Consider the following 14,215-nt stretch of genomic DNA (forward strand, 5'->3'; position numbering starts at 1 on the left):
GGTGTCATGTGTGGCAGTGAGCATGCATTAATGGTGTCAGTTTGGCCAGTTTATATATATTTATATACTTGAAGGAAAAAGGAACTGCCTGGAGGAGGGAGTGGGGAAATTTGAGTTCTCTACCAGATGCCTGAGAGCTCGAGAGTCCTGTATAGAATCTTAGCTGTTCCCAGGACTGCAATCTTCTGGATGGAGATCTGCTGGAGCCATTTTCCCAGTTTGGGGGTCAGAGCCCCTAGGGCTCTGATTACCATGGGAACCACTGTGGCCTTCACCTTCCACATTTTTTCCACCTCTTCTCTCAGTCCTTGGAATTCCTCAAGCTTTTTGTGTTCCTTGGTCCTATCACTTCTATTAAAAAAAAAATAAAAAAATAAAAAATATATATATATATATTAGAAGTTGAATTTAAAAAATTGTGAAATTTTGACATGTACATTGTGGTTGTATAAACAAGACAGTTCAGTAATGTAGGCTGTGTGAGGCACTTCAATGGTGATTACATTTCAGTGTTTTCCAGCTTGACTGTTGGGTTTTCAGGTAAGGATGGTAAACTGTGGAGGCACAGGCTCACCATATTCTCACATTCTAAACACAAAATCATTCCACATAACTTTTCCACGTGTCTTTTCCTGCCACATTTGTGTTAAAGAGGGACATTATATCAATAGAATGTTTTAATCATGGCTTAAATAATCTTCATAATCAACTCAACATTTTGTCCTTATTGGTTGAATAACAATGTTCATTGGCTTAGGCTGAGTTGTAGAGAGCTTATCTATAATATGAAAAAGCTTGCTGGATAGTCATATTATAGTTTCATAAAATGGACCACCTAGTTAACTGTTCAGATCTTCTGTATAAAATTAAGAAGGGTTGTTGACCAGATATATTCTTGCCCCCTTTTATCTGATCACTACTGATTTTAAAGGGGACCTATTCACGCTTTTCATAGACAACAAAATTTTCCATTGTTTTGCACATCTTGGGCACAAGAATGGGGAATGACTTCTGGTGAGTGTTTGTTGTTTGACAATCAATAGCTGAAAGCTTAACTTCGAGGCTAAAAAGATTTAGCTATACATCATCACCTACCCATCATATCCAACTGTGTAGCTAGCTTTTTGAATACAAGACGATTTCATATTGCAGTGGCATCATGGATAAAAATATTTCATGAGAATTGTAAACAACAGTGTGTTCCTCATCCAATGACCCGTTTGGGTGGATGACAGGTATAAGGTATAAATGAAAAAGAGAAATTATAAAAGCACAGAAGTTTGTAATTATCTACACAGTAACAAAATTGGAAGAGATCTGTGTTACAATTGTGAATATTTCACATTTCTCAAAGCTGATGTACAGCCAGGCCAGTCCATTGGGAAACCCAGTTACTCAGCATGGGTCAAGGTTCAAAACAAAGGAGCATTAGAGACAGTGGGATGCTCTTGCACTGTTGGGCTGGGCAGATATTGTAGCCACATCACTGCTGTGTTTTCGAAGGTAGGAAACTAGGATACATAGGTACATAGATAAACATTTAATTGGTAACACTGCCAAAATAACCATAAATGTTGCAGATTTAGCAAAGTATTTTATAGGCCTAGTAAACTAGTTTAAGTAAATCAAGCGAAGTAAAACAAGAAAGTACATCTGTAGCGAAGATAGACTACAGATGATTCCTTTGATGAAAATTTAACCTGGTCAGAGTGGGCTTTTTCTCACCACCTGGCCACGGACAGGACCCAGGACCCGTCTGTCACCATGATGCAAAGCATCAAAACCATAAACGGCCTAACTGATAGCGTTCCGTGCTGGCCTGGCTTTCTGACCCTTCTCCCTCTTCTTAGCTGTCATAAAACCCACAGATGGGAATGCGGCATGCTCTTACCACCCTGTTTATATTTCAAAGAATTGTGACCATAAGTTACCATAAGTTACCAGGACAACCAACTTTTCTCATCCCACAGAGATATGTTCACAGATATATTTGTTTATCTTTCTCACAAGTTCACAAAGTAACAACTTGTTATTTAACCTACTATGATGCCAAATGGCAGTCAGACAGTAATTTATGGCTATGTTATAATCTCAAAATTGTGATATTTGCCCCCATTATTTGATAATTGTCTACTGTTTTATTATTCTTTTCCTTACCCGTTCCTTATTAATTTGCATTATTCATCCTGATTTCTTCATTTGTATGTTGGTTACTTCATGCTTATTGTAAAGAAATTGTTAACCACTCCTAGTTGTGTTTACTAGAAATATTTTATGAACCAATTAAACAATACATTTAGTCAGTAGTTTTAGAAAATAGGAGATGATTAATTTGATTATCCAATTGCTCCACCTATCTTAGGGTTTGTTTCACAAACTTCATTCTAAGACCAGGAGGTAAAGATTGGCAGATAATGTATGATATTCTTTGTTTAACTGATTCGTGGTGGATCTTATGCATTCCTGTATGTTCTACAGGATTGCTTTTTCCCCATTGTGAAAACAAAATATATTGAATATGCATGAACCCGGCATGCCCTCTTCCCCAAAGTCTACCTGGAAAGTTCGACCCCCTTTTGTCTGGTACAAGGTGAAACGGGGAAAGACCTATGTGGGGTCCCCCTAGTCACACTGTGAGGGAAAATTAAGACTCAGTTTCTTTTTTGAACTAAGTCAATAGCTTCTCGTTAAGTGGTTAGAAAGACTCAAATCTCATGTTATCTTAGTTTATTTTATTTTTTTGTTTGATAGTTTGGTAATTTATTATTGTTAGTTTGTGTTTGTCTGAATTTTCTCATCACAGCTTATATCAAGCAAACTCGCCTGGTTGTGTTAAGACTGGAGTTCCATTGTGCTACCGACAATGAATCCAAAACTCCTGCTTTGGAAAGGCCTGCCTACAACAGCCTATGACTCTCTAACCGAGCCAGCACAGACGATCCAATCCCTTCGTCCGAGAATCCACTGTCATTGGCCTTCATCGTGTGTGCACTGTTAAACGAGCAACTTTGGGGAAACAAGACTCCCAGTGCAATCTCTGCAGTTTGATGGAAGATGGACACACTCCCTCTGTCCCCTCCAGATGGCTTCAACAGAAAATGATCCCTCTCCCTGAGTGCCACTCAGATAGTTTTACATGGTCAAGCCAGCAAGTCATAAGAACAGGCATTTTTACTACCAGTTGGTATCAATAGTAACTTTATTGTTTATCCATCACATTGTATCAGTTAACACTTTCCTCTCATCAGTGATACAGCCTCCTCATCCTATAATTAACTCTCCCATGGGCTGTTTCCTACAGAGTCTTCTATGATACTTCTAGTCTTGCTCTTTCACGTTTGATATCTTGTTAATAAGTTCCCTTTGTGCTTCTTTGGTTGATAAGTAGATTGCCGGTTTGTTCGTTTCCACAGGTTGCTTCAACCAGTTTTCTTTTCTTTTTTCTCTTTTCCTTATTATACCAGTTGGCTACTTTTGTCCACCGCAAATGATTTGTGTTCATTTTGGCTTGGCTGCATTGTTTTGTTTATTTATTATAGTGGTTCTAGTGAACTTGATACCTTTGGTCGTGTTTTACTATTATTCACTAAACATACCTTAGTTATAACGTCTGAGAGTTAAGAGTGCTGTTCTAACGTTTCAGGTAGCAAGAGATAGCAATACTGTGTACAATTTTCATGGCAAGTTTTTACTGACAGGTTTATCATCAGTCATTAATAATGATATCTATCTATCTTACCATATTCATACTATGGAAACAGTTTCTATGTAGAAGATATTGAGTCATGTCTATGTACATTTCCACATTCATACTATTGTAATTTTATGTACAAATTATTTACAGCCATGTCTATGTACGTGTCCATAGTTTGCCCTCCGCTTAGTTAAATATGGGGCTAGCTTCTCCAACAGTGATTCAAACTGGGTTACTGATATCCGAAGATATCCTCGAAAGCGCTCCTTACAGAGTTTCAGCTCTTTTATGAGACAACAAAACTCTCCATGCTCCTTTCTTTTCTTTTCTTCCAAAATCTGATCTGCCCAATATTGCCGTTTGCATTTTTCTGTGCGTAGCAAAAGGATGTTCTCATCATATGAAGACATTCATTTGAAGACACCACACACACGTGGTTAATACGGTGTATGAGTGCAGTAGATTCCTGACCTAACAGCGCAGATTTAACTTAGGTACTCCAAAAGAGGGACTGCCTCTTTAAATGAACAAACGGGCGGCCAGGCAACTCAATCTATGACAGAATCAAGACAGCTTTTAAAATGCATTTAAGGCATCACACACCTGTGGAGATCATTCTTTTCTACGTCTTAGTCTGTGCCTTTGAACATTTTATGTTATGTAAAAAACAACAACAACCAAAAAACCCCGAAATTGTTTAGAATAGGGAGCTGCTGATCAAACTCAGGACGCTTTACGACACTATCCAGACATTAGAGAAGGTTTATGATAAAATCGATACCAGCCCAGCTAGGCAGTGTCAGCACGCACGATTTTGTTTCTTAAAGGTTAGTCGATGGACATCTATGATATAAAATGACTGACTACGTAGAAGAACAGCGGAACGAGTTGGAGGCAATAGAGTCCATTTACCCCGATTCCTTTACAGGTGAACTGACAGCTATAATGTTTAGCTAGCTAACTCTTTTGTGCTTTCTGTCGTTCCCACTCGATTGCCAGCTAACCGGTATACACATGGCAGTTGTGTTATCTGTTTAGTTAGTTGTCTATAGCTAGCATAGTGAGAATTATAAGTGGAAACTTTTAGAACTTCAGGAAGATGAGGTACCAGGGCCAGATACTGAGCCTTTTCCTTTAAATGCTAATGTAGATTACGTGAAACAGCAAGCTAACCTGCTAACCTAGGTTAGTTAGCTAGGTTAACTATGTTAGCTATCTAGCTAGCTAGCTATGATGGCTAATAAGGCGAGTAAATGGCCGCAGAGTTATTTTAATTATTATTTTATTGACATAGGCGAATAGAACATAGACGTTTCACACACAGTCTTCCACGGTGTGTTTCCACTGAATGTGTTGGGCTTTGCTATTTGAACAAAGCTAGTTGCCCTTAACTGATAAGATGTAACTGTTAGCTCTTTGTGATTTTTATATAAGTCGTTGTTAATGTAGGTGTGTCTTCATTACTGTAGTGCTTTCCGAAGACCCCACTAGTTTTACAATCACAGTCACTTCCGATGCAGGGGAAAACGACGAGAGTAAGTAATGTTGATTTCCAACTTACAGTGAAACACCTCAAAATAATTCCCATGTCATCATTGATGTGTTTATCATTTTTTGGAAGTCTTCAGGAATTCTCTATGAAGTGTACACAAAATCACAATGCATACTGCTTATGTTAATTAAATCTCACAAGCCTTCTGTCACTTTTTTTTTTCCCAAGAAAAAGATTTTATTGAACATGCACATATAGGGAAGTTGACAGTACTACAGCCAATGCAAGGGCCGAAAAGGTCCAGACCCTATAAAAACATACAAAAGGAATGTTGCAGTGGGTGATGAAGTGCACATAATATTGCCATAATATTGCCTCCCCCCATCTAATTGGGGGTTAGAGTTATACAAAGACCTCTAGTGATTTACACATTTATTGCTTTCCTCTTTCTTGAGATTAGTCCAGATATAGGTTTATCTCCTGTATAAAGACCATAATCAAAGCCTTGTCTTTACTAAAAGTATTTGTCACTTTTATAGCATTGGAGGTGACACTGAAGTTTACATATGTGGAGAAGTACCCAGATGAGCCTCCACTCTGGGAGGTCCCGTACCAGGAAAATCTGGAAGATGCAGACAAGGAAGACATCCTGGTTTTATTGAAGCAACAGGTAAATAGAATTTTGTGCAAGCTTCATTTTGTGATACATGTTGTGGTCAGTGCTTTACTTTTGTGTGATTACTGTGAATAAGCAGGTTTTTAGTGTCTTGATACATTTAGTTGTTTTTTGCCTTCTAAGCTACTCTATTTTTTTTTACAGGACAATCTTAACAATTTAGTCAATCCATGCCATTAGACAAAATTGAGTGCCATAGATCTTGCAGATTCTTTTAAAGACATTTTTGACTATGTTCCACCAAAATGATTAAGCCAATTTCCATTAATCTTTTTTATGGGGACATGTTAATATTTGTTGTTTGATATATAAAATAATTAAAAATATTATATTACTCCATCTTTTAATAATTTCCTACATTTCTTACAATTGTTGTGGATTGATTTGGATTGTACTTTTATACTTCTGGATATGTAGTAATCCATTCTGAGATCAGTTCATACCTTTCTAATGCTACTAAATTAGAATTTGGAATAATCCTTTTTGGAAAACATAATATCTTCAAAATATCTTTTACAAGTACAGTTTTCACTGCTGCAGCTATATTCATCAAGACCTGTGGCACTCATTTTGTTATGCAGCACCAAATAATTTCTAGATGTGATATAACTATATTAATACTACACATAAACAAAATTTGTTTGTATGAAAATTAAAAACTAGTGGAGAGATGAATTTTTGAAAGTTTTCTTAATGTTTATTACTTTGATTACTGTTAAATGTTCAGCAACAAATATTTACATGAATTATAATTACATGAAATAAATTATCCTTAGGGCTTCTTAGATGTTTAGTACAAATTTCAATCCAGTGAAAAGAATTCAATTGGCAAGACTTAGAATACATACAAAGAATTGCAAAAGTGAAATTTAATTCTGAGGGCTAAAGTAAACTAAACGAAAAAGGTCTTGGAGTCTCATGAATTTGATAGAAGTCTTCACATGATTTTTTATTTTATTTTTTTCCCACCATGAAAATCCGTGACATGAACTGGGAGCTGTAGGCGAGTTGGCAAGGAATGACCCCAATTTTCTGTGCACGTCGAGTTGCACTTCAGCTGTATTTGTTTGTTTTGCATGGGCTTGTAGGCAGAAGAAAACCTGGGCATGGTCATGATCTTCACCCTTGTGACAGCTGTGCAGGAGAAACTGAATGAAATAGTCGACCAAATTAAGAGCAGAAGAGAAGAAGAAAAGAAGAGGAAAGAAAAGGAGGCAGAAGAAGAAGAGAAGGTCTTGCTCCCCTCTGTTCTCACTAGCGAGCGTCACACGCAGTGTGCTTATTGGTGACCGGTCACTGCATACTGTATTGGTAAAATATAGTAACTTGTCCATCTCTAACACTGTAATACTCCTGATGGAAAGTTGCGGATTTAGGTTGTTGGCTCACTGAGGCAGTTGGAGCTACTGCACTGTTTAGGATCATCAGAAAATGCTTTAGATTATGTACCAGTGATGAAATCTTTTCCCCCTAAACCAGGCATTCCAGGGAACGGTAGTGACTATTGAGAGCTTCCTGTCATGGAAAGCGCAGTTTGAACGGGAGATGGTGGAACTGAAGAGGAAAAAGCAGAAGGAGGATGAGCAGTCTGGAAAGAACAAACTCACAGGTAGGCTCAGCCCTGCAGCTGCACACCAGGATCTCCCCGAGAAAGTATTTATTTCATCCTTTCCCCCTGTTACAGGAAAACAGCTTTTCGAGAGAGACCATAATCTTGATACATCAGATATTCAGTTCCTGGAGGATGGTGAGTAGCTTCGACTGAGAGTGCCCATTAAAGCATACAGTAAACTGACATATGTGAATCAGATTTGAAGTGTATATATTTCTGTGTACACGTTCAGAAAAAATATCTTGATCTTGATTAATGCGAAAATAACACTTCTAAACACGCAACAGAGTAGAAGTTGATTTCATCTGACGGACTAATTAGTAATTACGCAATAATTACTAAAAACAAAGCAAGCAAGGTATATGACAATGGATTTTGGTAGGCAAAAAAATTAAAAAGAGAAAGTTGCTAGTTGGTCATTGCCAGAAGAGTGTATTTTGGGTCAGTAATTATACTGTACCAGTAAACTACATAGGAAAACATCATTTCCAATGGAATTCAATTGAAATTTGGATTTTGTTCAGGATTCTAAGTCTATTATAACTCATCTTTGCAGAGATGAGTGGGCTCATGGCTCATGTGATTTTCCTTTTGTAGCTGCAAACAGTGTTGAAGTGGATGAATCCCTCTTCCAAGACATGGATGATCTGGATCTGGATGAGGATGATCCTGATTTTGAACCACTAGATCTGGACAGTGATGAAGACTAAGGTGGCTCAGATGGCCAGCTTCACGTGGGGTGGCCGGACAGGTAGTCAGGAGGGGGGATCCAGGCAGTCGGACATCAGAGCAATCTCACTGAAAAGGAACTGTTTACCCGGATTGCAGAATGCTGCATATTTTACTGAAACCTTTCAAAGGCTTGATCATTTTTGACCATTACGCCATTAAATCCCTTTAGACTTGATCTCACCCTGCTGAGCTTTAAGAGGAGTACTGGAGGAATCTTTAATATTACAGCCAAGCATGCTGATGGAAGAAATATGGTTTCAAATTTGAGGTGAAGAAGGTGGAAATAATACGGTGGATAAATAATGGTGTGCTTATGGATAAATAACCACACTATAGTTATTTAACCCGAAAAAAGAGACTTTATTAAGCAACCATTTAAATCATGTAGCTGACCAAAATGGAGCTTCAAGAAATGTTTATATAAAAATGTTTCATTTCTAAGCAAACCCAAGTGTTCCTGGGAGTTTGCCTTGGGTGTTGACTTAAAGATCCTAATGGCCCCTCTCATTTGGAAGTAATATCTTCAACAGTAGATCAAATGTTTTGTCGAAATACAGGTCCCGCGATAGTCTACCTTTTCCTTTCTCTATTTGAGGTCATGAGGTACTTGCTTTCTAAACACCTTTTTTTGGTTCAAGTGTTTCGCGTATTAAGACAGACGCGAGAAACCACAATATCACGTGCTGTCCCTCTGCATAATTCAGCCACGTGTGCCAACTGTAAGTGGAAAATCAGCAGGGCCGTTAATTTTCCAAAAGAGGGCAGCAGAGAGGCATGAGCCCGGTTTTGGCGTCCCGTTAAACACAGACGTGGGAAAATACGCTGGTTTGAGTGTATGCGTCTTCCGGGGTTCCGGAAGTTTTGCACCCTAGTTCTGTTTAACAGGGATTACAGCTTTCAGATTGTTTGAAATATTTGCTAAAATGGATGTTAGAACAGCACACTTAAGATCCATACTGAAGCTTCTGAACATTCAGTTATGCAGGGATGATCTCGCTGATGTCCCACACAAAAGGGAGAGGCACATCTCTCATCTTCTCCTGATACACTCGGTCAAACCTCTCATTCTGAGCCACGGTGAAGTAATTCTTCCAGTCACCCACGGTTCCTGTTCATCGAGAATTTAAATACAAATATTAATTACTCATGGGATGTATCTTAATTTACAAGGCAATGCATGGACACACACAACAGGCACTAGAACAGAAGTGGGGGACGTGAAAGAATTGTAGGGGAAGGGGTTAAAATTACAACCAAAAAAAAAAAAGACTCAATCTTTTTCATAATCTTAACTTTATTTTCATAGTCATTTAGTAGTGTTGGTTTATTTTATTTTTAGAACAATAAATACACGGAATTAATGTGAGAAATTTAACATCATGTTGTCAACTGGTGATGTGTTAAATTTTCCAAAATGGACTGCTTTCCAAGGTCATGTATTGAACTTGCAGGAGAAGGGAAACAAGATAAAAGCTGTTTTCTAACTAAAAGAGTGGAATTCAATTTAGACTACTTAAAGACCCATGGATGGGTCCCCCCGTACTTGTGTTGCCCATCTGAGGAACTGGGTGTGTATTAGTAATTCTAATTCTGAAGTAATGAAAGTGAGACCAAAATAAAGACAGATTTGATTTCTGTGTTTTCAGTGAAATTGAGACCAAAACGAAAAACAATGAAAGTTCTACAGAATGTAAAGCTCTTCTGTTCAAACCAGAGATGCTGCTCTTTAGGTAAGTAATAGTTGTAATGCTGTACCTTTCCTCATGAAGCTGCCACGCTGGTGGTTGAGAAGGGAGCTGGAGATCAACGTGTAGTTGGCCTGAGGGTTACACTGCATGTTTGTAAACATGCTGTGCTTTACAACCCCTGCCAAATCCTCCTCATTCAGGTTCCTCCCCAGGAACATGCAGATCTTTTCAACTGCTGACCGCAGATCCTACAAACACACAAAGTCAGAAAGAAAGGATAAGTGAAGAAAACAAGCCCTGGCCACTAATCTTCCAGAGAGCTTCTATAATAAACGTAACCTATCTATATGGTATATTTTTTTGCTGAATTGGTAATATATTTGAGTCAAGCAGGTAGCACAAACCTTGATCAGTTCCTCATAGGTGATATACAAGAAATTCATCTCTTTTCTGTGAGAATACCAGGTCTTGACATGCTCAAACCAGCAGTTGCCATAAACTGAAACAACAGAACCCAATGGTGATGGCTCACCAACACACACATTAAAGTGATTGTGATATCGAAATTAAACTAATGTGAATATAAACTGATATTAAAATAAGAATTCTCACCTTGCCCCTTCATGAACTTCTCATAAAAGTCATTAAAGTCTTTTGGGGTCTCTAGCATAGCTGCATAGTTGTGAAAGTGGTAGTAGGATACCAGAACATCCTTTGGGTTTCTTGCCACATAGATAACCTTTTAGTTATCATGGAACAGATAAGAGAAAGTTCTTATGATAAAGTGCTCATTTCTACAAGAACAAAACTACCATATCAGCACTAAGATGGTAGAAGTGGCAGCATCTGGGTGGATCTGCTATGGGCTATATGTGTTTTCTCAATGCTTATGTTAAAAAGGTTACTGGTACATCAAAGTGAGCCTTTCTCACCTTCCCCTTCCCCTCTCTGAGTCCAAGGGGCATGAATTTGTACTGCAGGTGAGAAACACGGAGTCTGGGGGATGGGTCGGAGACAAACTCTTTCTCACTTCCAGTCAGCTCTATCCAGGGAATGCGCTCAGACGTCAGCTTATCTTGGGTTGCTGTGACATCCCCCCTGGCTTCAATCAGACTCAGGATTTGCTGTAGCCAGATGGTTCCTGCCAATAAGGGGCCGGTGACAATGGACTGGGTGCGAAGGACCATTTAGTCACTAGTTGATAGGCAGTAATATTCTAATAAAAGTAGTTGATAACCTGATGAACTACTTGGCATTACGTGCCAGAAAGTCACACTTCATTTCAGAGCATTCAATAGTGCAGTTCCCACCTATGTAATGTCTCTCATCCTCCCTCTCGTGACCCATTCTTCCACCCTTAGTGTCTGATGATTCTTTCATTATGAGAAAAAATACTTGTGCAGACTCTTTTCATGCATGACTCATGGTTCCTTAGTGGTGAAATGAGCCACCCAGGTCTGATCTAATCTGCAGAGTCCCTCCCAACCTTCAAAAACATCTGAAGTCATTGCTTGACACTAGGATATAAAGTTACACTTATATAGAACCTTTCTCAGTACTTAAGGACGCATTACAGTCAGCACACAGAACAATACTTTTACATACAGTCAGCGCACTAGACTAGCTCAAGCAATCAGTGCTCCATGTGCTCCTCATTATATTACAACTAGCACCTGAATTTACAATTTGCAGTACACTCCTTTTTTTGAGAAGAATGAATATTGTTTGCATTGGCTGTATACTTTGTCTTCATTGTAATGTATTTTTTGTAATACACTGTTGGCACATAAAGCCTTCTATGTATGCTTATATGCTTTTAACTGTCTTGCACTTGTATTTGTAGTGAAACTGGCTTATATTGCTGTACTTTGTCTCAGCTCACCACATAAAAGAGTCTGCCAAATGAACTAATGTAAATGTTGTCGGCCAGAGGAGGATGGCCCCCCCTTTGAGTCTTAGTTCCTCTCCAGGTTTCTTCCTCTTTCTATATGTAGTTTTTCCTTGCTACTGTCACCCTTGGCTTGCTCACTGGGGTTTGGACTTGGACATTTGTAAAGCTGCTTTGTGAAAACATTTACTGTAAAAAGTGCTATATCAATAAATTTTGATTTTTGATTTTGAAAACATAAATGGGAATGTGAGCCTATTTGCATATTTAATTTAATTATTTTTTAAACTATTATAATTTATTTGCAATGTGAATTTACTTGCATACAGATATAACTTTACATCCAAAATGTACCAATGCAAGACAAAAAGTGAACAAACTTGCAAAACTCAAAGGCATTTTGAGTTTTCTGTGTTACAAAAGTTTGCAGGCAGATGTGGAAATGGCACAAATGTTGATAGCAAACCTAATTCCAAACCTGATGTTTCATAAATGTTTCGTTGTTGTTCAAAACCGACTCCATTATAAATAAATATAAATATAAAATGACAGCGAGATACCACAGCAGGAAACCAAAAGGAAATGGAGTCATTCTAATTCCAGTTTCCAATTAAAGTTGTAGATTAAACTAAAGAATGACAAAAAGCAACATCATCAGAACATAAAGAGATCATAGTCCTAAAGGTAAGTGTAGAGAGAATATGCAGATGCTTATTTTTCTTTTAACAGTAGTAATAACAGCAAATATCCTCTGATACCTGATTTGGGGTACGTGATAACAAATACATCGGAGTCTTGAATCTCCCAGTTCTTAATACGGTCCACCTCCTTAGGGGAATGAATTCCCATGATCAGATTGAAGCCCTGGAAGGGTACTAGTTTATGGATTTGGCCACCATCCTCATCTGTGTATTCTGTTCCAACACGACAGCAAAACACAATAATCATCCTATTTTTAAGAACATTATACCCAAAGTTTGTATACACTGCCTTGTATATAGTATACGGAATACTTAGTTGTTATCTCTGAATTGTCACATATAGTGAATTTAGACATAACATTTACGTAAACAGTATGAGAAAGCGCATTATCGACATACTGTATTATTTTCTGCGATAAAACCTGCATATATTATAGTTCGAACTGAGTTTTTATTATTCTGTTCAGTGTGGCCTATTTTATTATTTATGCGTTGAAAGGCTTGGAGAAATGTTTTTGATTTTTTTTGTCTGAATAATACATTTCTGTCCCTCAAAGAGCTTTATCTGTTATTCTTTCTACGAGCAAATATACGCAGTTATGTGAGCCACATATTCGCAACATCGTGACTTCAGAGACGCATATCATTCTTACCTGTCATTACTTTCTCCACTTAATCCAATTCTGAGATCAAAGTTATGGTAGGTTACAGAAACCTTGTAAGAGAAGCCTCCAATCAGCGTATGAACATACGACAGACAGCAAAGAGTTAAAAAATCTCAAAGTTCAACGACGCTGGAGTTCGTCACTTACACGCAGCTTCCATTTCGTTTGTTTACATATTCGAAGCGTTTTATTCGCCGAGTTGGTTCCTTATTCATAAAGGGTGAGTTCACGATGTATTTTTTTCTGCGCACTTTATGCTTTACAGACATAGGTTAACTAAATGAAGATAATAGGTTAAAGAATGTTAAAGAATTGTAAATCTGTTAAGAATTGTTATGTTTTGTAAATCTTTTAAGAATTGACTCTCAATTTTTCAACCTGATATTTTGAATGTAAAAATTAGATTCAAATATAATTAAAATATTTATTTTGTAAAATATTTATTATATCAACTCATCTCAAGTGTATAATGTCATTTCTACTGTTAGAAAAACATAGAGGTGTAGGGTGGGGGTGAGGTGGGAGAGGGACATTTATGGGGTGGTGTGCGGGGATTGTGATGGTACACAAATTGATCAGAAGAAACACCAGCTCAGGTTTGAGAGTATAAACAACCTCAGGCCAGACACAGGACGTTTTCAATAGGGAACAAGTCTCTTTGTGTAAGGAGATTTTGATTTTAGTAAGGTCCATGCTGATATCACAACTGGCATCATGAAACGGGCAGACAAGTAAAGGAACACAAAGGGGAAATTACAGAGGCATACTGAAAGCCTAATTCCCTGTAATGAAGGCCTAATTCCCTGTAATGAAGGCCTAATTCATTGTAAGGAAAACCTGGCCGAAGATCATCTCAGATCGAACAGGCAACATGGCAAATTAAAAAGCTGAAGTTTCAGATCAGTTATGAGGGCTTTATTGACTTTCCGACAGAAAAACAAGGAGGTAACCAGTGAAGCGAGTTCTTTCCCTGTAAGAAAAGTTGGTTTAGCCTGGCCCAAGATCATCTCAAATCTAACTGCAACATGACATTTTGAGCAATGGTGTGCACATGTAAATTGATCAGA

At 37.9% G+C, this 14,215-nt stretch overlaps 2 protein-coding genes across 3 annotated transcripts; one reads left to right on the forward strand and one right to left on the reverse strand.

The window, feature by feature from the left end:
* Positions 1–4,467: 4,467 nt before the first annotated feature.
* On the forward strand, positions 4,468–8,652 carry rwdd1 (RWD domain containing 1). The gene is made up of 7 exons (XM_027012521.2): positions 4,468–4,622; positions 5,164–5,229; positions 5,726–5,856; positions 6,951–7,094; positions 7,342–7,471; positions 7,547–7,609; positions 8,072–8,652. The coding sequence occupies exons 1-7, from the start codon at positions 4,550–4,552 to the stop codon at positions 8,182–8,184; spliced, it is 720 nt and encodes a 239-aa protein (XP_026868322.1). The 5' UTR covers positions 4,468–4,549; the 3' UTR covers positions 8,185–8,652.
* Positions 8,653–8,752: 100 nt separating this feature from the next.
* LOC113578952 (amine sulfotransferase-like) lies at positions 8,753–13,302 on the reverse strand. 2 transcript variants are annotated; one of them, XM_027012519.2, is made up of 7 exons: positions 13,137–13,302; positions 12,541–12,696; positions 10,827–11,035; positions 10,507–10,633; positions 10,299–10,393; positions 9,962–10,142; positions 8,753–9,314 (listed from the first exon to the last, which is right to left on the reverse strand). In XM_027012519.2, exons 1-7 carry the CDS (start codon positions 13,141–13,143, stop codon positions 9,184–9,186), a joined length of 906 nt encoding a protein of 301 aa, XP_026868320.2. In that variant the 5' UTR covers positions 13,144–13,302; the 3' UTR covers positions 8,753–9,183. The 2 variants fall into 2 exon arrangements, with proteins under 2 accessions (XP_026868320.2, XP_026868321.2); XM_027012520.2 differs by lacking the exon at positions 12,541–12,696.
* Positions 13,303–14,215: the final 913 nt, after the last annotated feature.

Source organism: Electrophorus electricus, chromosome 7 (assembly GCF_013358815.1).
Source record: "Electrophorus electricus isolate fEleEle1 chromosome 7, fEleEle1.pri, whole genome shotgun sequence".
Classification (NCBI taxonomy): domain Eukaryota; kingdom Metazoa; phylum Chordata; class Actinopteri; order Gymnotiformes; family Gymnotidae; genus Electrophorus; species Electrophorus electricus.